The sequence below is a fragment of the Aquarana catesbeiana genome, linkage group LG12, assembly GCF_042186555.1.
Source record: "Aquarana catesbeiana isolate 2022-GZ linkage group LG12, ASM4218655v1, whole genome shotgun sequence".
In the NCBI taxonomy this organism is placed as follows: domain Eukaryota; kingdom Metazoa; phylum Chordata; class Amphibia; order Anura; family Ranidae; genus Aquarana; species Aquarana catesbeiana.
In genome coordinates this window covers 199,602,373-199,626,905 of record NC_133335.1, presented here as the reverse complement: position 1 = coordinate 199,626,905, position 24,533 = coordinate 199,602,373, and the positions used below count along the sequence as shown (strand labels likewise).

At 40.5% G+C, this 24,533-nt stretch overlaps 1 protein-coding gene across 3 annotated transcripts in view; it reads right to left on the bottom strand.

Moving 5' to 3' along the window:
* SLC32A1 (solute carrier family 32 member 1) overlaps positions 1-20,225 on the bottom strand; it is a 50,609-nt gene extending 30,384 nt beyond the window's left edge. Inside the window, exons 1-2 of one of the 3 annotated variants that reach the window (XM_073606447.1) lie at positions 20,041-20,225; positions 14,029-14,708 (exon numbers count right to left, since the gene is read on the bottom strand). In XM_073606447.1, coding sequence (XP_073462548.1) covers positions 14,029-14,397 — 369 coding nt within the window. In that variant the 5' untranslated portion in view covers positions 14,398-14,708; positions 20,041-20,225. Of the gene's footprint in view, positions 1-14,028; positions 14,859-20,033 lie in introns of those variants that run through there. The other 2 variants (XM_073606445.1, XM_073606446.1) reach the window with 2 other exon arrangements.
* Between the last annotated feature and the right edge of the window lie 4,308 nt (positions 20,226-24,533).

Here is a 24,533-nt window from a genome sequence, read left to right as displayed (position 1 = left end):
AAGTACAATTTCCCCAATAGGATACAGACACCAAGAAAAAAATTACAAGGGTTTTAAACATTTTCTACTCTAAAATTAAAAAATGTCTTGGCTTTAGGTCTACTATATGTATGTCAATGTACAGCAATGCAATACATAGTAATGTCTGGTTCTAAAGGCAGAAAGTTATTTATCTTAATGTGTGCATCAGCCCCCCTAATACTTACCTGAGCCCCATCTCGATCCAGTGATGTTACACGAGAGACTCGGCTGTCCGGGACTCTCCCTCCTCATTGGCTGAGACAGCAGCGAAGCGACATTGGCTCCGGCTGCTGTCAATCAAAGTCAGTGAGCCAATGAGGGGAGAGAGAGGGGGCGGCGGTAGGCCATGGCTATGTTTCTGAATGGACACACGGAGCTGTGGCTCAGCTCGGGTACACCCATAGCAAGCTGCTTGCTGTGGGGGCACTCAACAGGAGGGAGGGGCCAGGAGCGCCAAAGAGGGACCCGAGAAGAGGAGGATCTGGGCTGCTCTGTGCAAAAGCACTGCACAGAGCAGGTAAATATTACATATTTGTTATTTTTAACAAAAAAAAGATGAGACTTTAGTATCACTTTAACCTTAAAGGCATATTCCACAATGAAAAACAAAAAAGAGGACAAAAAACCTTGTGCATTACCTTTAAAAAGATTTATTAAAATATAAAAGCCAAATTATATTAACAAAAGGCATTGAAGGGTACAGAGACCTAAAACTGACTAAGGAAACAGGATGTGAGTGCTCCATGTGGCTTGGACATCACTCTCTAACAAACAGGCAAGCTGACACATTTCGAGGGTGAGACCCTCTTCCTCAGAGCTCTGATGAACGTTGCCTTTTACCTTATCATTTTTGTGGGTATGTTTTTGGCTCTTATATTTTGATAAATCTTTTTAAAAAATTAATACACAGGCTTTTGTTCCCTCTTTTTTGTTTTACATTGTTCACTGTGGAGATGTCACCAGTCTGCAGTGAATCAGTAATTGAAGTGGATTTCTAATGCTACTTTATGCTTTCAGCATCACTATGATGCTTAAACACTGATGCATTTAATCTTTAGCTGTTACTTAAAGGCATATTCCACCCTTTAAGAAATAATAAATATTGAAAAAAAGGAAAATGTGCCTCTATTAAAGCGGAACTACACTGCATCTGAGTACCACAATCCAAAAAGACTATTTAATTCCTTTTTGAATTCCAAACTCTCCCATCCATCCATGTCTCCATGCTTTATTTTGCTGAGAAATCACTTTGAAAAACACCCCCCTAGCATCCAATAGAAGTAGAATTCTTCCAACTCTCTCCTCCTATTGGAACCTATTTCAAACTGTCTTCACCTATCAGTGTTTCTGTTTCTTTTCTAAAGTATCACCTTACAAAGGCCTCTAGAAGGATTGACAGACCTAACCAAGATTCACCACTTGTGCACCATCAAAGAAGGGCCCCAACTAAGCTAGCAAAAAAAAAGAAAAATTACAGTTTGTAGACAATTGCTTCTTGTTCTAATTATTAGCACTTGTCTCAGTGGAATTGATTTACTAAAACTGAAGAGTGCAAAATCTGGTCCAGCTGTGCATGGTGGCCAATAAGCTACTAACTTCAGCTTGCTCAATTAAGCTTTGACATAAAAAAACTTGAAAGCTGATTGGCTGCAATGCAGAACTGCATCAGATTTTGCGTTCTCCAGGTTTAGTAAATCAACCCCACTGCTTTTATTTTATTAAAGATCATTTTTTAATATAATAAAGCCCTCCAGGCAATTTCAATTTAGCTGAACCCTCCTTGAGTCTCAGAAGTTGCTTAGCTCCCTGAAGTTTTAACATTCTTGTAGATACTCTGTTTAGACTCTGGTGGTCCTATTACAAGTCAAGTGATAAACGTGGTGGAATCTGAAATCTCCATATTTAAGTCTGTTCTATGACTGCATTGCATAGTGGTAAATTATTAGAGGGTTGTGATTATAGTTGTATAACTTTGTCTTTACCATTTGTGATTATAGTTGTATAACTTTGTCTTTACCATTGCCTTTGCCATTGGCTTCTGCTGGTGTCAATCAAATCCTATAATGAGGGAGCAGGGCAAAGCCCCGCTAGCTCTGTTTATGGACACAGCCAGCGTGGCTCGGGAGCGAGCCTGCACAAGCACCCCACTACCCCAAGCAAGTTGCTGGAGGATACTCAGAGGCAGGGACGTGTGGTGAGGTCAGTGGCAGGTGAGGCACTGGCTAGTATCAGAGCCAGATACACACAGGTTACATATGCCGTGAACGGTAGAGCGAGAACAATAATTCTAGTACTAGACCTCCTCTGTAACTCTAAACATGTAACCTGCAAAAAAATGTAAAGTGTCGCCTATGGAGAATTTTAAGTACTGAAGTTTGGCGCCTTTCCACAAGTGTGCGCAATTTTAAAGCGTGACATGTAAGGTATTGCGTAACATCATCTTTCAAAGTATACAAAAAAATCAGGCTAACTTTAGTGTTTTTTGTGTTTTTGAAAATGCATTTGAAAAATTGCTGCATAAATACTGTGTAACATAAAAAGTTGCAATGACCTCCATTTTATTCCCTAGGGTGTCTGTTAAAACAATATATATAATGATTGGGGGTTCTGAGTAATTTTCTAGCAAAAAAAAGGATGATTATTACATGTAGGAGAGAAGTCAGAATTGGCTTGGGTGGCAAGGGATTAATTACTATAAGTAAGTAATATACAAATAATTATTATATATTGTTAATGGAATTTACTATATTTTTAAAAGTTGTACTCAAGCAGATGGCTTAACGGACAAATTACTGAAGTTTGAATTTATAACTTCAAACCAGTAATTTCACAGTAAATAGATAAATAATAAATTATTATCTTATAACATATCTTATAATAATATACGATTTAGCTTGATTATACCAGTACCTTTTCAGCAGCAGCAGATTGTCATTCTTCCTCTTAACTGTGTGAGAAAAACATGGGATTATGGATAAATCGTATACCCATAAACACATGTTTTTTCCTTCTAGTTAAGAAGGCTAGGCTAGAAGGGAGTATTTGTCTTTTAGACACATGCCCCCTTCTATGACACTGCAGTGAGAGGAGAGCCTCCACTGCAGCATTTTTTTTTTGACAGCTTGGGCCAATGGTGCTATACCATTGGTCCAAGACTCCAAGCTGTCCATTGAGCTCAGTGCCTCTAACAAGAAGTGAGGAGAGGCACTGTGAGCTCATCCTCTCAGTCTGCTGCAAACAGAGTGTGCCAGCTTGTATTTAAACTGACTGCTTTGTATTTAGCTTCTGTCAGGCTGAACAAGGAGCCCCATATCTTCAGAACCATAGAGGATGGGAGGCCCAAATTTTGACCAATGGTGGGGTAGGACTTCAGCTACCTCTGGTCGCCGAGCTATGAAGTCAATCTTTTTTTTTCCTGTGCTCATGGCAAGTGCCTCCCCTGACTGCACGTCCCTGCTCAGAGGGTAGGAGGAGCCAGGAGCGCCACCGGGGGACCCCAGAAGAGGAAGATTGGGCCTGCTCTGTGCAAAACCATTGTGCAGAGCAGGTAAGTATAACGTGTTTGTTATTTTTTTTTTAAATGAAGGTTTAAAATGAAATATAAATTATTTAAAATGAATCATCTGATTTTCTTTATTTGTATTAATTTGCTCATCTGTAATATTTGAATGTTTTTATACAGTCTTTATAAATATGTAAAAAGGACTATTGTGAAGGGTTCTTATTTGTCATGAGTTGACGCCCCATACAAGGATGAGATGACTACAGGGGTACTGTGGTGTTGGCTCCTGGAGTCAAAAAGGAAATATTGCTCCCCTTTTACACATTTGGCTACACTTACTTTCATAAACATATTGCATACATTTATTTAATAATTGACCAAATATAAATATTTGTGCTTAAAGGGTAAGTTCACTTTTTGAATAAAATTCACTATGCAGTCAAAGAGCCCTAGTAGATTAAAAACCATTTATGCAGCATTGCTTATTTTAAATGTCAAACTTGTATGTCATGTGTGGAACCCCCATATCATAGCCTTTAAAAAAAAAATTGTGTAGAGATCCCACATCCTGCCTAGAAGCTAGGATGCAGGATACATTGAGTGCTCATCACCATCAGCAAAGGAACACGCTCTCCAAATAGATTACAGGGCCATTAAATAGTAGCTGACTGTGTATGGATTCGTTTTTTGGAATATGAGGAAATCATTTAAGGTACACGGGAAATGTTAGATGTGAGGTTGTTGGCGGTAAATCTGACCGTGTGTACGCTTCATAAGACAATTGCTATTGGACTTTCTGCCAACAAATGTTGGCTATTAGGTTCTCAATTTTTCCTCCAACAAATGTGTGTTGTCAGATTATCTGATCGTGTGTACACAAGTCCGTCGGACAAAAGTCCAAAGTACAAACACGCATGCTCGGAAGCAGAAGTGGTTGGTCTTGTAAACTAGCGCTCGTAATGGAGAATTAACTTTCGTGATGTGGGATATTATGAAATCTCCTAAAGCAGCGCACATTCTCTTCTTCTTTAATGGGATAATAATGAAGCTGCTTTGCTGGTGTTACTGATGGAGTTAAACAAAGTTTCAAAGGCTTTTTTTTTCTAGTGATATCAAGAATAATATTATTATGTTTTTGTGGGCAAGTTACCACAACACCATTATCCTGTAGTTTTTAAGATCAAAGATACAACTATGTTGGTGTCCCTTGTCAATTTTACATTGTATTTTATAAAAATGTAACTGCCTACTCCCAAACTGTCATTTGAAGTAAAACACATAGCCAAGTATTATTCTCCACAATTTTTTTATCGTGCATTAAAAAAAAATTTAAAAAAATTAGACATGCTATCTGCCAATAGAACTTAACCAAAAAGTGCATTCTATGCATCCAAAAATATAGAAAATATACCAAATCAAATCATTATTCAACCAAAAAAATAATGTCAAAGCAATAACTTCAAGTTATCTCCTCCGATTCCACAACATGTCTGGTTGACGAATGGCTGTTCAGAAACAAACTGAAAAGCGCAAACTGAAAAGCGCTAAATGAAAAACGCGAAAAGAAAAGCGCAAATCAACACTCACCATACTTCTACTAACACGAAATTGGCAGAAGGAGCCCAAAGGGTGGTGCTAAAGAGCTGAAAAACCACATAGTACGCCACTACATTCCTAATTGTTGGCCAACATTTGTGTGGCCGTGTGTATGCAAGACAAGTTTGAGCCAACGCCCTTCGGACAAAATTCCACGTTTTTTTTGGCCAACAATCCGATCCTGTGTACGAGGCAATAGTGTCACTTTAGGGCTGGATTCACACCTTGCATTTTTTCCCCAATGATATCAATAGAATCGCATTGAAACAAATGTTAATACAAGTAAATGTGTGTTGCTGCATGTTTTCAAAAAGCATAGTAATGCCCTTTGTATTGGATGTCAACACTTGTCATAAGGTGCATCAGCACTCACTATGGTGCATGTGTATGACGCAGTGATGTGCATCATGAGGCATGTTGACATCTTAACATATGCATTGGGATGTGTTTTGATGCACTTCCATTGATCTTAATGGAAAAACGCATCAGCCAAAAATGCATAGCTGTAAATGTCTGGGTAACATGTCCTGTAGCAGTCATAGGATATCATAGGACAGTCTTAGGCAATGGCGTCCCTAGAGGGGGCAGAGGGGGCCCTGACCCCCCCCCAACATTATGCTGTGCCCCACCATGTGCCCCCCCCCCCAATAAAAAAATTTTTTATTGTTTTTTACAAAAAATCAATGTCTAAGATGTCTAAGAGGGAGAGAGTCCCCAGTCAGCTCCTGCGGGTGATTCCTCCCCCCTCCCTCTGCTCGCTGACACTGCATAATGCGAGCGTTCACACAACCACGGCCGCCCGATCTGCTCCTTCCCCTGCATCCTCATTGGCAGGGAGAAGAGCGAGTTGCAGGAAGGACTCCACCAGGACTCTCAGTTACTGTAAAAACAGACTGATTTCTCCCATCCTTAGGACAGGAGAACCAGCCTGTAAATTCCAAGAGATGCCAGACCAGCGCTGTCAATAGCAGGGGCAGGACAGCAAGAGGAGGCTGGGGAACCCCACAGTGGCAGAACACCAGGGTCCGGTGGCAAGACAACCTTTGCAACCCTGATAGTTCTCCCACTGCTTTGGATCCTTATATTTTCTTGGTATGCTGGTGACATACATATCTTGTTTTATGCCACCCTGGGGGGCCCCAATACAGTAGGAAGTGAGCTCACTGCAGAACATGTGAAAGGGCCGTTGTGGGGTCGTAGTAAAGGGCCCCAGTATATATTTATATCTCTATATATCTATATCTATATATATATATACATTTTATAGTTGCCCCCTACTTTTGTCCCTGTCCCCCCATGTGCCCCCCCCTAAATATGAAAGCTGGAGACGCCACTGGTCTTAGGAGTAAAATAGGATGCAAATCAGCAGCCGACATTTTCTCATGTTACAACGTTCCTTCCTCTTCCAGTATTCTCCAGTGAGGAGCGGTGAGATAGGGGTAACTAAAAAAGAAGTATGCATTTTTTTTTTATTTGCTTGCCATAAATGGGCAAGTTTATGGTTTCTAAATTGTGTAGTTCAACCACTTTCTGCCAGCTTCAATTGCAAAAATTATTTAACAGCACAACGCAGCCTACCACCTTTTCCCATGCAGGTGTAAATTTAAATATAGACTATATTACCAAAAGTATTGGGACGCCTGTCTTTACAACGCACATAACCTTTAATGGCATCCCAGTCCTAGTCTACAGGGTTTAATATTGAGTTGGCCCATCCTTTCCAGCTATAACAGCTTCAACTCTTCTGGGAAGGCTGTCCACAAGGTCTAGGAGTGTGTCTATGGAAATGTTTGACCATTCTTCCAGAAGCGCATTTGTAAGGTCAGGCACTGATGTGGACGAGAAGGCCTGGCTCCACTCTAATTCATCCCGAAGGTGTTCTATCGGGTTGAGGTCAGGATTCTGTGCAGGCCAGTCAAGTTCCTCCACCCCAAACTCGCTCATCCATGTCTTTATGGACCTTGCTTTGTGCACTGGTCCAAGTCATTTGGTGGAGGGGGGATTATGGTGTGGGGTTGTTATTCAGGGGTTGAGCTTGGTCCCTTAGTTTCAGTGAAGGGAACTCCTAAAGGATATGTAAAGGTCCGTTTAAAAAAAAAAATGTCATACTTACCTCCTCTGTGCAGTTGGTTTTGCACAGAGTGGCCCCAATCCTGCTCTTCTGGAGTCTCTCAGCGGCACTCCTGGCTCCTCCTCTTCTCGATTGCCTCATTGGAGAGCCGCTCTCCCTCTGGGCACACTCCCGTGTCCTGCTGCTGCGTCCATTGACACAGACAGCAATACTCAGCCCCGCCCCCGGCTCCCGCATCATTGGATTTGTTTGACTGCAGCGGGAACCAATGGCTGCACTGCTATCAATCCATACAATCAGGACCTGAGACACCGGCTAGAGCTGGTGGGCTCATCCCCATCGCTGGAAAGACCAGGTTCAATTAAGTAAAAGGGGGGCTCTGGGGGGGCTGCTGCATCACAGGAGGTTTTTCACCTTAATGCATAGAATGCATTAAGAATGCATTTAAGGCTTCAGCATACCAAGACATTCCATGCTCCCAACTTTGTGGGAATAGTTTGGGGTTGCTCCTTCCTGTTCCAACATGACTGCGCACCAGTGAACACAACAAAGTCCATAAAGACATGGATGAGCGAGTTTGGGGTGGAGGAACTTGAGTGGCCTGCACAGAGTCCTGACCTCAACCCAAAAGAACACCTTTGGAATGAATTCGAGTGGAGTCTGCGATCCAGGCCTTCTCATCCACATCACTGCCTGACCTCACAAATGTGCTTCTGGAAGAATGATCAAACATTCCCATAGACACACTGCTAAACCTCGTGGACAGCCTTCCCAGAAGAGTTGAAGCTGTTATAGCTGCCAAGGGTGGGCCAACTCAATATTGAACCCTACGGACTAAGACTGGGATGTCATTAAAGTTCATGTGCGTGTAAAGGCCGCGTCACAATACTTTTGGTAATATAGTGTATATTAATATATAAACGTTGTGTTAAATTACATCTGACCCGTTCAATCATTTTTTAAATGGAACACTGGTTGGAATTGCTAGAAAATTACCGTGTGCAGGGTCAGTGTTAGACTGTACAGTTTATACTTGCTCTTTTTTTTTTTTTATACTTGCTCAGTTATTATCCCCTTTAAGAAAGCTAGGGCAGGTGGGCCTTATATGGGCCATATGTGCATTGCTATGCTGTCCTCAGGAGCACTTCATTGGTGCCCCTAAAACTGTAGGACAGTCTCCCGATGATGTCAGCAATGTGCAGCCAATCACAGTGCAATCTAAACAAGAGCCCCTCCTTACAGCCCTGGAGTCACAGCCCATTTAAGAGTTGGCTCTTGCTGGTGTAATGGGGTTAAATCTATAGGGCAGGCTCCTGATGACATCAACACTGTGCAGCCAATCACAGTGCCACACAAGCAGGAGCCATTCCTACCAGCCCAGGCCCCCACAGCCCATTTAAGTTCTGGCTCCTGCTGACGTAAAGGGGTTAAAGCTGTAATAAACCCATAACCAAAAATTTAGTACATTGCTGCTTACCAATTCTTAGATGTGATGGCTGCATTCGTTTTTCTTGTCTTAGGTTTGGCCTTGTCTTGTCTTGCCAATAGGTCTGTTATTTTTCAAGAGACCTAACTACCCAGCAAAAGTGTCAGTTAGAGGGTTGAGACAACTCATTTAATACTTACAGGGGTGCTTACAATGGTCAGCTTTTTAGCTTTTATTATTTGCTGTATCTAAAAACCTTTATCCCAAAAGGAGAAAAAACTGTTGCTGTAATTTCCTAAAAAGAATTAGCTGCAGCTGAGCTTTGTTAGTCCAGTCCATCTGCTAGTGCACTTCACACTACCCTCTCCCCAGATTGACAATGGTTCTGTCTAACAGTGTCTCCATTGCTCCTCCACTGGAAAGGAGACAATGTGCAATGTGGTTCAGTGAAGTGCGATTTCAGCTCTTTCAGTTTGAATGGTCTGAAATCGCACTGCACCACACCAAAAGTAGTGCATGTACTACTTTTGGAAACTAACTGTAACCTGATCGCATGGTACTTCTGTGTCATGTGATCCAGAGCAGGCAAATGCACTGCATTTGGGACCTGCACTTGGGGCTATGCTGAGTTAAAGTGGTTGTTAACCCTTACAGACCACTTTTTACTACAGGTAAGCCTATAATAAGGCTTACCTGCAGCTACACTGGATATCTCCTAAACCTGCACGGTTTAGGAGATATCCCCTGTATTTGCATGTGCTGATGCGCACTGAAGTAAACTGAAGCAATGGCACTTACGTGCCGTTTGGTTTAGTGAGTGTGCCGTTACTGGCGACGCCCGCGCGCATGCGCGGGAGTCTACGCCATCGCGGCTCTGGCCAATCACAGCGCCGGAGCTGCGATACCCAGAAGTAACCCCCGGGAGTGATGTTGCTAGCCAGTGCTGTGTACGGGCACCTCAACGAGGGCTTCGATGTCAGATGAGTATTACATAATGAGCTAGTATGCTATGCATACTAGCTCATTATGCCTTTGTCGTGCAGGTGTTTTTTTTTTTTCATAGTGGGTTTACAACCACTTTAACATTGACACCCTCTACAGATTGTAACTGCAGTTCGTTTTAAACACACATGGAACGCAGGTTTCCCACACCGCGTTCTGGTGTAAACGACGTCTAGGACAGGAAGAGTGTTACTGGCTAGATCACTGGGTGAAAATAAAAAAGACTAAAAAAAGGAAACTAATGCATTCCACCTAATGTAAGAATTAGTAAGCGGCAATAAAATCGTTTATGGGTTTAATGCCACTTTAAATCAGCTAAATGCAAGTTGCTGTTTGTTTTGCCTATAAAGTAGCCACAGCCTGAGCAGAGAAGACTGTCCCCTGCCAGCATGCTATAGAGAAGGACTCTGACTCTCTGTGTGGAAGCAGTGGTCTCTCTGTATTGCACATAAGCTTGACTGATTGGAGAGCTCCATCTCTGACTCAGTAAGGGGCTGTGCAAAGAGTCCTGCATTGTATTTAGCTGATTTAAATTGAAAGTTTAATTGGATTTTTTTAAAACAAAAACAAAAAAAAAACATAAAATGAATTTGTTTATCTGCTGTACAAGTTTTTCAAAATGCAGCCTTAGATAGATTCACTATCAAGTGCTAACCAGAGTATATAAGTGGCTTATAGTAACCAGGGCCCTGTTTCTCTATCAAGGCTCTTCAGGTACTTGGAGCTGTAGTAGTAAAACTGAATGCAAATCAGAAGCCGACATATTCAAATGTTACATGTTACTTCCTCTTCCAGTTTTCTCCAGTGAGGAGAGGTGAGATATGTTTAATTAAAAAAGAAGTATGCATTTTTTTTTTCAATTTGCTTGCTATGATTTGGCAAGTTTATGGTTTCTAAATTTTGGAGGCAGCACGATTACTAAGTGGTTAGGTTATATATATTTCTGCATGAACACTGTATGCCCTCCATATGTTTGCATGGGTTTCCTCAGGGTATTCCAGTTTCCAGCCCAAAAGCATACTGATAATTAAATTGGCTTCTTCCCAGATTATTCCTACTGTGTGTAGGTTTCTGAGGACATGCTTGTGGTAGGGACATCAGAATGCAAGTTCCTTTAATGGAAGGCACTGATGTAGATGATTGGGGGTTCTTGCAAAAGGCCTCAGTGCTATAATTACATATGTGTATTTGTAAATTATGTATATATATATATTTTTTGCCTATTGATCACCTATAGAAAAAGCCCAAATGTCTGGTGAGGAAGCAACATAGTTTCCTTCAAGTATAGTAATATATATTAGCAATACAGCTACATAACACATAGCAGCTGTGGGATACAATATGTAAAGAACAGCTAGGGATTTTTTTTTTTGTATAGTAAATGTTTTTTAACAAATCCAGAGCTTTGCAGTGTCCTATCTGTGATATAAAATGACTAAAGGTAAAAAAAATATAAGAATTGCTGTAAATAAAACGCATCGTTACTCATTACATAGCTTGACGTCTACGTTTTCAGGTACCCCATTCAACAGCCAAGTATATAAGACTGAACTAGATTAGACCTGATAAAAAAAAGAAATCATAGACACCAATACTGTCCTATATATAGATAATTAGACACTTATTTAGCTCAAGCAAAACAAACAAAAAAAAAAGGACGGCCAATGTAAAAAAAAAAAGGGGGGGCATTAAATAATTGTTTCATGTTGCCATATTCCCTAAGCATGAACATCAAGCTTATGCAGTAGTAAGGGCCCATTGATGCCACAACACTGTGCACATTTTCATGCATTGAGGCAATTTCATTAGCTAGCCCATTCATGAAGAAAGAAAGAAAGAAAGAAAGAAAGAAAGAAAGAAAGAAAGAAAGAAAGAAAGAAAGAAAGAAAGAAAGAAAGAAAGAAAGAAAGAAAGAAAGAAAGAAAGAAAGAATAGGTTCATGTTCTGTTTATCAAAACCCAGTGCACAGATTATTTACATCTGTGTATTGCATTGCAGTGCCCTATATACTGTATGTGCATTGGAGGCAAATTACAATAAATGGTGACACACATCATCACACATATACAGTGCATTACTGTGCATTATAAAATGCATCGTGGTGTGAACAATTTAAGATGTAGCAGTGTACACACAAATGAAAACCATTTGAATAGCTATCATGCAGTCACTATGGGGTAGATTTACTAAAACTGGAGCTCCCAAAATCTGGTGCAGCTCTGCATAGTAACCAATCAGCTTCTAACTTCAGCTTGTTTAATTAAGCTTTGACAATAAAACTTGGAAGCTAATTGGCTTCTATGAAGAGCTGCACCAGATTTTGCACTCTCCAGTATTTGTAAATCAACCGCGATGTACCATAGAGAGTAATGATAACGAGCAAAATGTAGAAACCAATAGCAGCCCAACTGCATAGTAGCACAGTCAGATCAGAAAAATATGCATAGGGGTTGATTTACTAAAACTGGAGAGTGCAAAATCTAGTGCAGCTGTGCATTATCTGTGCATCAGATTTTATTGTCAAAGCTTAATTGAACAAGCTAAAGTTAGAAGCTGATTGGGCTACCATGCACAGCTGCACCAGCCTCTGCACCCTGTAGTTTTAGTAAATAATGTTATGACTGTTAGAAATTCGTTTTTGCCCTTTTCTTATTTTTTTTTTTTTCTTGTAAACATAGATAGAAATAAAGATAATATAATCTCCAGCCCAATCTACAGGGAAAAAAATGGCAGCTGGCCTTTTGGTCCCATCTTAGTGCTGTAGGGCCTCCTCTTTTGCAACCTGCAATCCCCAATCATTCCACTCGGCGGCGCTCATCTCCACAGCAAAAAACGCACAGATAATCAGTTTGTACAGGCACGCAGAATTGGACTGCCATCTTTTACCAGTGCCCATCTTCCCTCTCTATGGAGGATTTCATTTAAATAATCAGCTGGAAGGGCAATACATAGTAACTGATCGCCTAATCAATAGGCATCATAACTAAATCAGACTTGTCTGATTGCAAAAATGTAGATTTGTTTTGCTTCAAAATAGTGTGTCTTGCCGTATAACTGGCACATTCTATTATCTTACCGACATTTGTGTTGTTCAACATTTGTAGCCATTCTTGGTTTATTATCCGTTAATTGAAGTGATTGTTGTAACTGTTCATTACCAAAGAATGTTTCAATACATAATACATAAATACAAGAGATTAGGGTAAAGAAAGGATGGACAGAGAGATTGAGAGAGAGAGAGAGGAGGATAGATAGATAGATAGATAGATAGATAGATAGATAGATAGATAGATAGATAGATAGATAGATAGATAGATAGATAGATAGATAGATAGTAAAGCACGACAGAACAACTTTTTTTTTCTTATTAATTCGTTAAAGCAAAATTCGTTTATTAAAAAAAAGTTCGTTTTTATTTCCACCATGAGAATTTTTTTATTCTAACTGTATACGCAGCTACTAAATCCTTCTCAGGGACAACAGCGAGTTCGTACACCGAATACCAAATAAAACAGCATCCAATAGAAACCCATACATATCATAAACTCAAACTCAACCGATTTTCCTTTTCTTTTTTGCTATTTATTTGTTCATTTTCGCAGTTGCAAATAATTTCCTATAGCTCTTTGTGAATAATATCAGCACAATTTAAATTATTTTGAATTTGTATGATGATCTTATAGTTTTGTTAAAAATGATTTTCAATATGTTTTTTTTTAGCAAAAATTGAGATATTTGATGTTATGGCACGAGTATGATAAATATACAAAAACATATTTTAATGAGGATATAGAGCAGTGTCTCTGACAAAGAGCATGCGAAGTAGTAGATGCTATTTAATGTAATATATATATATATATATATATATATATATATATATATATATATATATATATATATATATATATATATATATATATATACACACACACATTTTTTCCTATACCTTATATATATAGTTATTTCTATACCATAAGTATTTCTATACCTTATATACAGTTATTTCTATACCCTATACATCTGTACTTCTATATCCTATATATTCTATACCCTCTCATAACGAACATAGCAGTTGCAAGAGAGATGTCAACATTCAGAGACAACCAAAGCTCTTGAAGAACCTTCAAGGGTTAATGCCCACCTAGAGGATTGAAATATTTACTAGGTGTTGTAAATTACCGTGGGGTAGATTGTTTTATAAGGAAAGAAGGTCCACGCTGTGCTTTAGTAAGCCTAAAAGGATTCACAAGAGACAAAAAATGTTGACCTTGGCAAATGTCCTCAACAGACTGTGACATCTCACTATGGAAAGGACAATGGAGCGTGTGATAAGTGACCAACACAAGAACAATAGGGTGCTGGGGATTATCTCTGGTGAACTATATACAGAAGAAGACTTGAAGGTCTTACCTGGATGGCGTTGGTGACATTCCATCCGGCCTCCCAAGCTGTTATTTTAGGCTTTCCAGCTCCACCTAATTCTGAGCATATCCCTTCATCTTTAGAGTCAGATGGAGGGGGTCCATTGCCATCTCTTTGGTAGTGGATGTCCCCCTCTGCAGGGACATCGCCTGTAGGGACCTCGGTCTTCAGGATGTCCATCTGAAGACCTTGCCTGTGATCCGTGTCCAGGTCATCACAGTGGGCAAAACCAAGAGCTTCTTCATCAGTGGCCGCCTGGAAGCCCATCCTGGCAAACATTCCGCTAACCTTGGCCTGGGATTTGTTGGATACCGAGGTGGCCACATTGGACAGTTTGCTCCTGATCAAGGTAGCCATGTTGGCTTGTCAAGATCCTCTCTCCCCACAAGAATCAGGTAGACTTCCTCTAGGTTGTGCAGCTGGTGCCTGGATGAAGACTGTTACCTCCACTTATTTAGACTGGCTCTTCTCCACCCCCGAGCCTCCTTCAGCATGACACCTTCTGCAAAAGTAATTAGAAGCTCCTACATACCGCCATGATGACCACCACCTCTTTTCTTTGTGTAGACTGATCAAGTAACAGGGCAAGGGGGGTCTGTAATCGGTTGGTCTTCTTAATGCCTTTTCCCTTGCTCTTCTCTTAGTGGAAGTGGAGCCCAGTGCAAGTCCTATGGAGGGTGGGTGACACAGGGAGGGAGGGGGAAGAACAGAGTGTTAGCTTTGTGCTGATCACCGACAGTCTATCTACAGCTAGAACATTCATCCAGCAAGTGGAGATTAGGATTTTTTTTCTCTTTGGGGAGGGTGGTGGGGATTGAGGGTGTCTGCATGACTGCTGCATATCTGGAGGAGGGTCTATAACTTTACCCCCACCCTTCTTGTCACCAATTGCAGTGCCCAAACCCATCCTTCCAACACGTTCAACCTCCATTTCTATCACCCCATGCAGTAGAAAGACCCAACCTTCCAGTAAGCCTCAAACCTCATTTCTATACATGGCAGGGATCCTAATGGATTGCAAAACTGCGTCATCAATAGGCCACATACAATTCTTATGTCCATAATATAATGCCCCTTCATCCTTTACCCAAGGTTATTATGTACTGCTGATTATACAATCTATTGTATACTTGGTTCCCCTTGAAAAAAACACCATCAACCGAAAAATAATCTGATATCAAGACCTAACCCTTGCTTATTGGCCCCTTCTAGAGCCTCTAACATTCTCCATATCTTTGCCTACCCCCGACATATATCATTGTTCTGTCTCAGCCAAAAAACAGTAATTGGGCGCAGGGAGAGGATTCAACTAACCTGCTGAAGTTTCAATGTAAATTACCAAATAATTTATTTCCATTCGCTAAGAAATCACTTGTAATTTTGTTGAAAGACTTCATTATTATTGGGTATCCCCTGCCACTAGTAATCATGCAAAGGACTGACACCAACCCACGCAGCCTACTCTAGGGCCGTGACGTCACTGCCACCATAGCTAGAGAAATGCTAAAGAAGGATCCTATGACATTGCCTCAATATTCTGTAGGTTGCTCTTCTCTTAAGGAATGCATTATACTTGGCTGGCTGACGAAATCGAAAAAAAAAATCCAGAAACACTGAATTCAACTACAGTAATACAAATTCTGCATTAATACACTATTCGGTAATTAAATTAAAAGCTGCGTGTGTATATATATATATATATATATATATATATATATATATATATATATATATATATATATATATATATATATATATATATATATCGTACATATTTGCCTTTCTTGTGTGCTTGTGTGCATATTGTTTTTTGTTTTTTTTGTTCTAGTCTTTTCGATATTTTATTGTATATTTTATCATATTGTACTTGCCCATATGGTAATTTATATACTATTTATTTTATCTATCTTAATATAAAATTGTTATTATTATAATTATTTTATGTTATCTGTTATTATTAGATATGTCATTTCTCTCACTTTTGCTCTCTCTCTCTCTTTCTATACCATCTCTTTCTTTATCTCTTTTCTCTTGCTCTCTTTATATTCTTTCTTTCTTTCTTTCTTTCTTTCTTTCTTTCTTTCTTTCTTTCTTTCTTTCTTTCTTTCTTTCTTTCTTTCTTTCTTTCTTTCTTTCTTTCTTTCTCATCTCTCTCTTACTATCTTTGTATGTTTCTTTCTCTCTCTACTATCTCTTCTTTTATCTCTATTCTGTTGCTCTCTCTATATTATCTATCCCTCTCTTTCTTTCTCTCCTTCTTTATCCTTTTTCTCTCTCCATCCCTCTCTTTCCTTATTTATAACCCATCTCTCCCTTTCTTTATTATCATCTCAATCCCTCTCTCATATATATATATATATATATTTTTTTTTTTTTTTTCCCATATTATGTTACTTGCATAAACCCCTCTCTCTTCCTTTCTCTCTCTCGCTCTCATTGTAATTATTTTCTATAAAATATATCAGCTTTTTTTTTAGCAAAAACAGGACCACCCTTTCTAAATCAAAACGGCCATAATACCCTCTCATCTCCAATGTCTACAGCCCTTTAGATTAGGTTGAGTCCGCAAATCATTTTTTTTTAGCTAGTGCTTGCACGTTTGTAAATGACATTTGCTGATAGAGGACTGGCATGAGTGCCAGGGGGGGAAGCGGCAGAGGCTAGAGGAATGTGTGCTTTGGTGGTGTGTTTAACTCGACGTGACATACTAGAACCCCCCTTTAGAAAGCTGATGCTTACATCTCACTGCACAAATAGGTCAACATTGGAGTTGTAATATAACATCGCTTTTCAAGAAAGGGAATCCCAAATTGTCTTAGATGAGTGTAAGTATAAAAATAAGAGAATAAAAAAAATCTGGATTTCAGCTTTATTTTTTTTCTTGCTGCTTTTTTTTTTTGGGGGGGGGGGGGGGGGGGGTAACTATTGATAATCGTGAAGTTGTAATTTTACATATAAAAAAATACAACTGGCTGTGTGAACAAGTAGAAAGAGCAAGGGGAGAGATGGAGAGTATCAAATAGCTGAATATTAGTTATAACAGCTCGCTTGTGTAAATAGCACTGACATTTTCTACAAGTGACCTGGATCATGAATCTATTAGAAGAGGCAATACACAGAGGAGCAGGCTGTGTTAAACTGAGAGGGCAACAATATTATTGTGTATAGAGCCTGAGGGATCTTCTACACAGCATATGTGTATCATGTACTGTACATTACATAAATATATAGAATAAATATAGATCCAGTGATAGACTGGTATCATGGGATGGGGATCGATAGATTTATATAAAATGTAAACGGTTTAAACGTCTGGGAATATTTGCGTGTATATATATATATATATATATATATATATATATATATATATATATATATATATATATATATAGTATGTGTGTGTGTATAGATAGATATTTCATGTTAACAAACAGAAAAACAATAATAATATTAACACTGATATATAGCCATATTTTTACAAGCACAATATGTATTTCTATATCTTATACAATATTGTGTAAAAAATTAATGTGAAATTAATGTTTTTTATAGTAATGTTCTCATTTATTTATTTATTTTGGTTTTAGGTTTTTTTTTTTGCATCTATAATGCCAGCAATTAGCGAAAGGTTCAGCAAAAATCTTTACAGACTTGTGTTAGTTAAATATATGCAAAATACCTGATGCATGATAAAACACAAATGTATAGATATATTTCCAGCAATGTATAGCAGAGTGCAGTACATATATGTCAGAGGTTCCAGTGCCCTGTAAAAAGAGTCAGCTCACACCACACAGGCTTTTTAGCTCAGGCTGCAGTCCCATTGTGTAGTAGTAATGTATGTATGGGGTAACTGCCAATTCTTTTATAGTACAGAACAGAGATGGCGTTCTATGGCATTGCTTTATTAGATCACAAGTGCTGTTTGGACAATAGATGTAGGACAAGAAGAGTCACCAGATCTCTGATAAGACTATTTAACTACAACAATCAGGGAGAGATGGATGTGGGCAAAGACAGTGCCAGTCACAAAAATTGGAGACATGACATGGGCACATAGCACGGGGGTATCTCAGGTGTGTACTAAACACTGAACACAGAATGAGAAAAAAGAGGACAGGAGCTAGAGTAAAGGGAGAGAGGATGATATAATGGGAGAGGAAAGGAGAGGGCAAGAGAAGAGAGGACAGGAGAGAACAGGAGAGGAGAGTACAAGCGAAGAGATGAGAGAATATGATAGGAGAGGGCAAGAGAAGAGAAGAATGAATTGGAGTGGAGAAGAGAGGAGGACAAGAAAAGAGGGAAAATGATAGAAGAGAGGACAAGAATAGAGAAGAAATGATAGGAGAAGAGAGGACAAGAGTAGAGAGGAAATGATATAAGGTTGGATAAGAGCAGAGAAGAAATGTTAGGAGAGGAGAGGATACGAGTAGAGAAGACATTATAGAAGAGAGGACAAGAGTAGAGAAGAAATGACAGGAGATGAGAGGAGAGGACAAGAGTAGAGAAGAAATGATAGGAGAAGAGAGGACTAAAGTAGAGAGGAAATGATAGAAGAAGAGAGGACAAAAGTAGAGAAGAAATTATAGGAGAAGAGAGGGAGAGGAGAGGACACGAGTAGAGAGGAGAGGACACGAGTAGAGAGGAAATGATAGGAGAAGAGAGGACAAGAGTAGAGAAGAGATGATAGGAGAAGAGAGGACAAAAGTAGAGAATAAATGATAGGAGAGGAGAGGACAAGAGTAGAGAAGAAATGATAGGAGAAGAGAGGACAAGAGTAGAGGAGAAATGACAGAAGAGAAGAGGGGGAGGAGAGGACAAGAGTAGAGAGGAAATGATAAAAGAGAGGACAAGAGTAGAGAAGAAATGATAGAAGAGAGGATAAGAGTAGAGAGGAAATGATAGAAGAGAGGATAAGAGTAGAGAGGAAATGATAGGACAAGAGACGACAAGAGTAGAGAAGAAATGACAGGAGAGGGAGAGGACAAGAGTAGAGAGGAAATGATAGGAGAAGAGAGGACAAGAGTAGAGTGGAAATGATAGGAGAAGAGAGGACAAGAGTAGAGAAGAAATGATAGGAGAAGAGAGGACAAGAGTATAGAAGAGATGATAGGAGAAGAGAGGACAAAAGTAGAGAAGAAATGATAGGAGAGGACAAGAGTAGAGAGTAAATGACAGGAGAGGAGATGACAAGAGAAGAAATGATAGGAGAGGGGAGGACAAGAGTAGAGAGGAAATGATAGGAGAGGAGAGGACAGTAGAGGAGGAGAGTACAGAAGAAAATATATGAGAGGCCGTGATCGGATAGAATAGAATGGGAGATGAAGCACAGAAGAGGAGAGGGGAGGATAAGACTAGGAGAGGACAAGAGAGGAAAGGAAAAGAGAAGTAGAAGACGGGAAATGCAAATAATGTAGTAGAGAGGAAAGGAGGAGAAAAGGAACAGAAGGGAAAAGCAAAGAAGAAAGAGAGAAAGTGAACAAGGAGAGCAAATGCAAAGAGATTAAAGGATGGGGAATAGAAGAAAGGAGAGTAGAAGAAAGCGGAAGGAAGGAGAGAATAGGAAAAGAGAAGAAAGTACTGGAGAGTACATTCAGAGAACGTAGAAGAGTATAAAGAATAGTAAAGCATTGCGAAGAAAAAGATGAGAGGGAAAGCAGATGGAAGGAAAAGTGAAGAAAGTAGAGAAGAAAAGAGGAGTCAATAGAAGAAAGAAAGAAGGAAAGAAGGAATAGAGACAAAGGTAATATAGGTAGAAAAGTAACAGGGTGAAAAGAGAACATGATCCCCAAGGCACGGCACTCAGCTATATAATAAATGATACGATGTAAGGCTACCGGACACACAAGTAGAAGTAACATAACTAAAAGCCACATTATGAAGCTTTGGGAAAGAGGGAGAGAATCAAGAAATGCATGAAGAAGGATAAATGGCGAGTGATGAAGGATATTGTCGGGGGAGCAGAGGGAAGAAGAGATGAGTGATGCCTTTACCTAGTACCTCTGTGGTCCATGATCTGTACATGCGGTTATTTGCACCAGGGCAGTGTCAGGCTGCACAGAGCACAGCTCCTCCTGCCGGACAGCTTCCATCGCACCGTTCTCACAGGGTCTGTACTGGGCTCCGCCGCTACTTATATGGAGCAGGTGCAGCTCCGGCTTGTAGGCAGCGCCGCCTCTCCCCACCTCCCTCCATCTCCCCAGCATTGTATATGGGGGGATAACGCCGGACTTCCCAACTATCATCTCTGATATCAAACACTCTTATCTCACAATATTGGCTTCTAGCTCTCTCTGCACACTACAATACACTATCATTTATTGTTGTCATAATCAGCAATTTATCTTCTGCTTGGAGACATAGACACATTATATAAAATGAAATGATTGCTGGAGTAGAATGCTGCAGAATGATTGCAGATGGATATCTGGATAAAGATATTTAATAACCACCAGTCTGCAAAGGGTGATGATCCCCCATACAAGGAAATCAAAAATCATCTGTACTAAACTCAAACCTGATTGGTTGATCTGTGCTACTACAGGAGTGAGCCTGAGTGAATTATGTCCAATGAATTTTATATTCGTTTCTATATATCAATTACTTCACTAGAGCTCATAGTACTTATAAGGAAACTTAACTCCAGGTATGAATTGTATTGCATAGTTATAGAGGTCCAGCTTGGACAATGTAAGAATACACATGCCATACCAGTGAGATCTCTACAGTCATGGAGAATTATTGTATAGTAATTGTGCTGCTACTACAGTGATCCCCATTGTTTTTTGGTTCCTGTGCTCAGCAGCTGCCTTGCTGCATAGTAACCAGGAGGTTGCTCCCTCAGTGTGGTCACCATTCATTCAATACCTTGCATTTTTCTTAATAAATGTAAGGTCTAATCTGATTGGATGAGGTGTAGAGGTAGGGTGGTAATATCAGGGTCTCAAACTTCACCAATCAGAGAACACTTTGCAATAATTGGAAAAATGTAGGTGTTCTGTGAGTGGTTCCTGGCGCCAGCACAGGAGTTGGAAGACAGAGGTAATCACTGTGGGAGCTGCGACTACTAGAGTGATTCTCCACTTCCACAGCAGTCCCACAGGCGTGGCATATACATACTTGCCCTCATCGGCCACTTTATTAGGTACACCTTGCTAGTGCTGGGTTGGACCCACTTTTGCCTTACCTTCATTCTACATGGCATAGATTCAACAAGGTGTTGGAAACATTCCTCTGAGATTTTGGTCCATAGTGACATGATAGCACCATACAGTTACTGCAGATTCACATCCATTATGCCAATCTCCTGTTCCACCACATCACAAAATTGCTCTATTGGATTGAGATCTGGTGACTGTGGAGGCCATTGGAGTACAGTGATCTCATTGTCATGTTCAAGAAACCAGTGGTGAGATGATTGGAGCTTTGTGACATGGTGCATTATCCTGCTGGAAGGAGCCGTCAGAAGATGAGTACACTGTAGACATAAAGGGATGGACATGGTCAGCAACAATACTCAGGTAGGCCGTGGCGTTTAAATGATGCTCAGCTGGTACTAAGGGGCCCAAAGTGTGCCAACAAAATATCCCCCACACCATTACACCACCAGCAGCCTGAACCATTGATACAAGGCAGGATGGATCCATGCTTTCATGTTGTTTACACCAAATTCTGACCCTAACATCTGAATGTCGCAGCTAAAATCGAGACTCATCAGACCAAGCAAAGTTTTTTCAATCTTCAATTGTCCAATTTTGGTGAGCCTGTGCAATGTGTAGCCTCAGTTTCCCGTTCTTAGCCGACAAGAGTGGCACCCCGTGTGGTCTTGTGCTACTGTAGCCCATCTGCTTCAAGGTTCGATGTGTTGTGTGTTCAGAGATGGTATTCTGCATACCTTGGTTGTAAGGAGTGGTTATTTGAGTTACTGTTGCTTTTTTATCACCTCAAACCAGTCTGCCCATTCTACTCTGACATCAACAAGGCATTTTCGTCCCACAACTTCCACTCACTGGATATTTTCTCTTTTTCAGACCATTCTCTGTAATCCCTAGAGATGGTTGTGTGTGAAAATCCCAGTAGATCAGCAGTTTTTGAAATAATCAGACCAGCCCGCCTGGCACCAACAACTATGCCACGTTCAAAGTCACTTAAATCTCCTTTCTTCCCCATTCTGATGCTCAGTTTGAACTGCAGCGAGTCATATTCACCACATCTAGATGCCTAAATGCATTGAGGTACTGCCAAATGATTGGCTGATTAACAATTTGTGTTACCAAGCAATTTAACAGGTGTACCTAATAAAGTGGCCGGTGAGTGTATATTGGTCCAAGCTATAGACAAAATACTGTAGAACTATTCAATAAAATCCATACTTAGAGTTAAACTTTAAAAGGGCCAGGCCACCCAAAATTGATATATTAGCTATAGGTGGAGCCTTGGAGGGTGAGATGTTTACTACTCCCTGCCTTAATTATAGACTCTGTTCTTGCCCACCTTTTCATGCCCCAGCACCTCCTTTTGGTACCTAGTTTTGATAGGTACCCACTCCCACTTGGTTTGCCTAGGCGATCTGAGCGGAAACTCAGTTCTGCAACCCACCCCCCCTTCACCAGTAGTTTTCTGGGACATATCACAGGTCCCAGAAGGCTGCGGAACCATTTACAAAGCGCAGAGCGGCATGCGCAACAGGACGCCGTCTGTGAAACCTCAAGCTGTCACAGCCGGCTTCCCACACTAAATATGCCGGCGCTGGAGACCTGAAGACTAGTGAAGAACTACCCCGGGTAAGGACAGTGCTGGATTCCTGGACAGGTGAGTGTCCTTATATTAAAAGTCAGCAGCTACAGTATTTTGTATTTTTTTTTGCTAGAGTGAAGAACCACTTTAAAGTGGCTGTAAACCCTTACATATACCCAGTGAAGGGACTATCCTCAGGTGATACACTGAAGGGGCGGGGCAGGCCGTGCCTTGCTGGCTGTGTCTATAGATGCAGACAGCGTGGCACGGAAGCAGCTACCTATAGGGGCATTCCAAGAAGAGGAGGAGTCAAGAGCATCGGCTGAGGACCTTAGAAAAGGAGAGGAGGATCAGGGCTGCTCTGTGCAATTGCCACTTCAGAGAGCAGGTAAGTATAACATGTTTGTTATTTTAACCACTTTAGAACTGCTCTATAGCTGAAAGACAGCTACAACATGGCTTTCTCATTCCGGGAGGGCGTCCATGGATGTCCTCCCAGAACCATGCCACTGGGGTGTGCATGCGGAACGCTCGGTGATTGTGGTAAAGGGACGATCACAGCAGCCTTTTACAATGTGATCAACGGTGTCCAATCACAACTGATCACATGTAATCAAACTTGCCGGTTATGGGCATTCCATTTCTTACACGCTGTCACAGCATGAGGGCAGGAGAGCTGGGAACCGGCAAGTGCACCAGGGGACATGTACACAGATAATCAGCCCATCAGCACTACCTATCAGTGCCCATCAGTGCTGCCTATTAGTGCTGCTTATCAGTGCCCATTAGTGCCGCCTCTCAGTGCCGGCTATCAGTGCACATCAGTTCCGACTATCAGTGCAGCCTCCTTAGTGTCCATCAGTGCTGGCTTATCATTGCCACCTCATCAGTGCCGCCTCATCGGTGAGGGAGAAAAATTACTTATTTGCAACATTTTATAACAGAATCTAAGAAAAATTGTCTTTTTAAAAAAAAAAAAAAAATCAGTCTTTTTTCGTTTCTTCAGCCCCGGAAGATTTTACCCCCTTCCTGACCACTTTTTGCGATTTAGCACTGCGTCTGTTTAACTGACAATTGCGCGGTTGTGCTACGTTGTACCCAAACAAAATTTAGGTCCTTTTTTTCCCACAAATAGAGCTTTCTTTTGATGGTATTTGATTACCTCTGCGATTTTTTTTTTGCGCTGTAAACAAAAAAAGAGCGACAATATTAAAAAAAAAAAATCTATATTTTTTACTTATCCAAAAACAAAAATGTAAAAAAACTAATTTCTTCATCAGTTTAGGCCTATATGTATTCTTCTACAAATTTTTGGTAAAAAAAATCGCAATAAGCGTATGTTGACTGGTTTGCGCAAAATGTATAGCATCTACAAAAAAGGGGATAGTTTTACAGCCTTTTCATTATTCATTTTTTTTTATTAGTAATGGTGGCGATCTGCGATTTTTATCATGACTGCGACATAATGGCGGACACATCGTACACTTTTGACACTATTTTGGGACCATTGTCATTTATACAGCGATCAGTGCTTACTGTGTAAATGACACTGGCAGGGAAGGGGTTAAACACTAGGGGGCATCAAGGGGTTAAGTGTGTCCTAGGGAGGGATTCTAACTGTGGGGGGGGATGGGCTATCACTGACATGACAGTGATCACTGTTCCCGATGACAGAGAGCAGTGATCTCTGTCATGTCACAAGGCAGAACGGGGAAATGTCTTGTTTACATAGGCACTTCCCCGTTCTGCGGCACCGT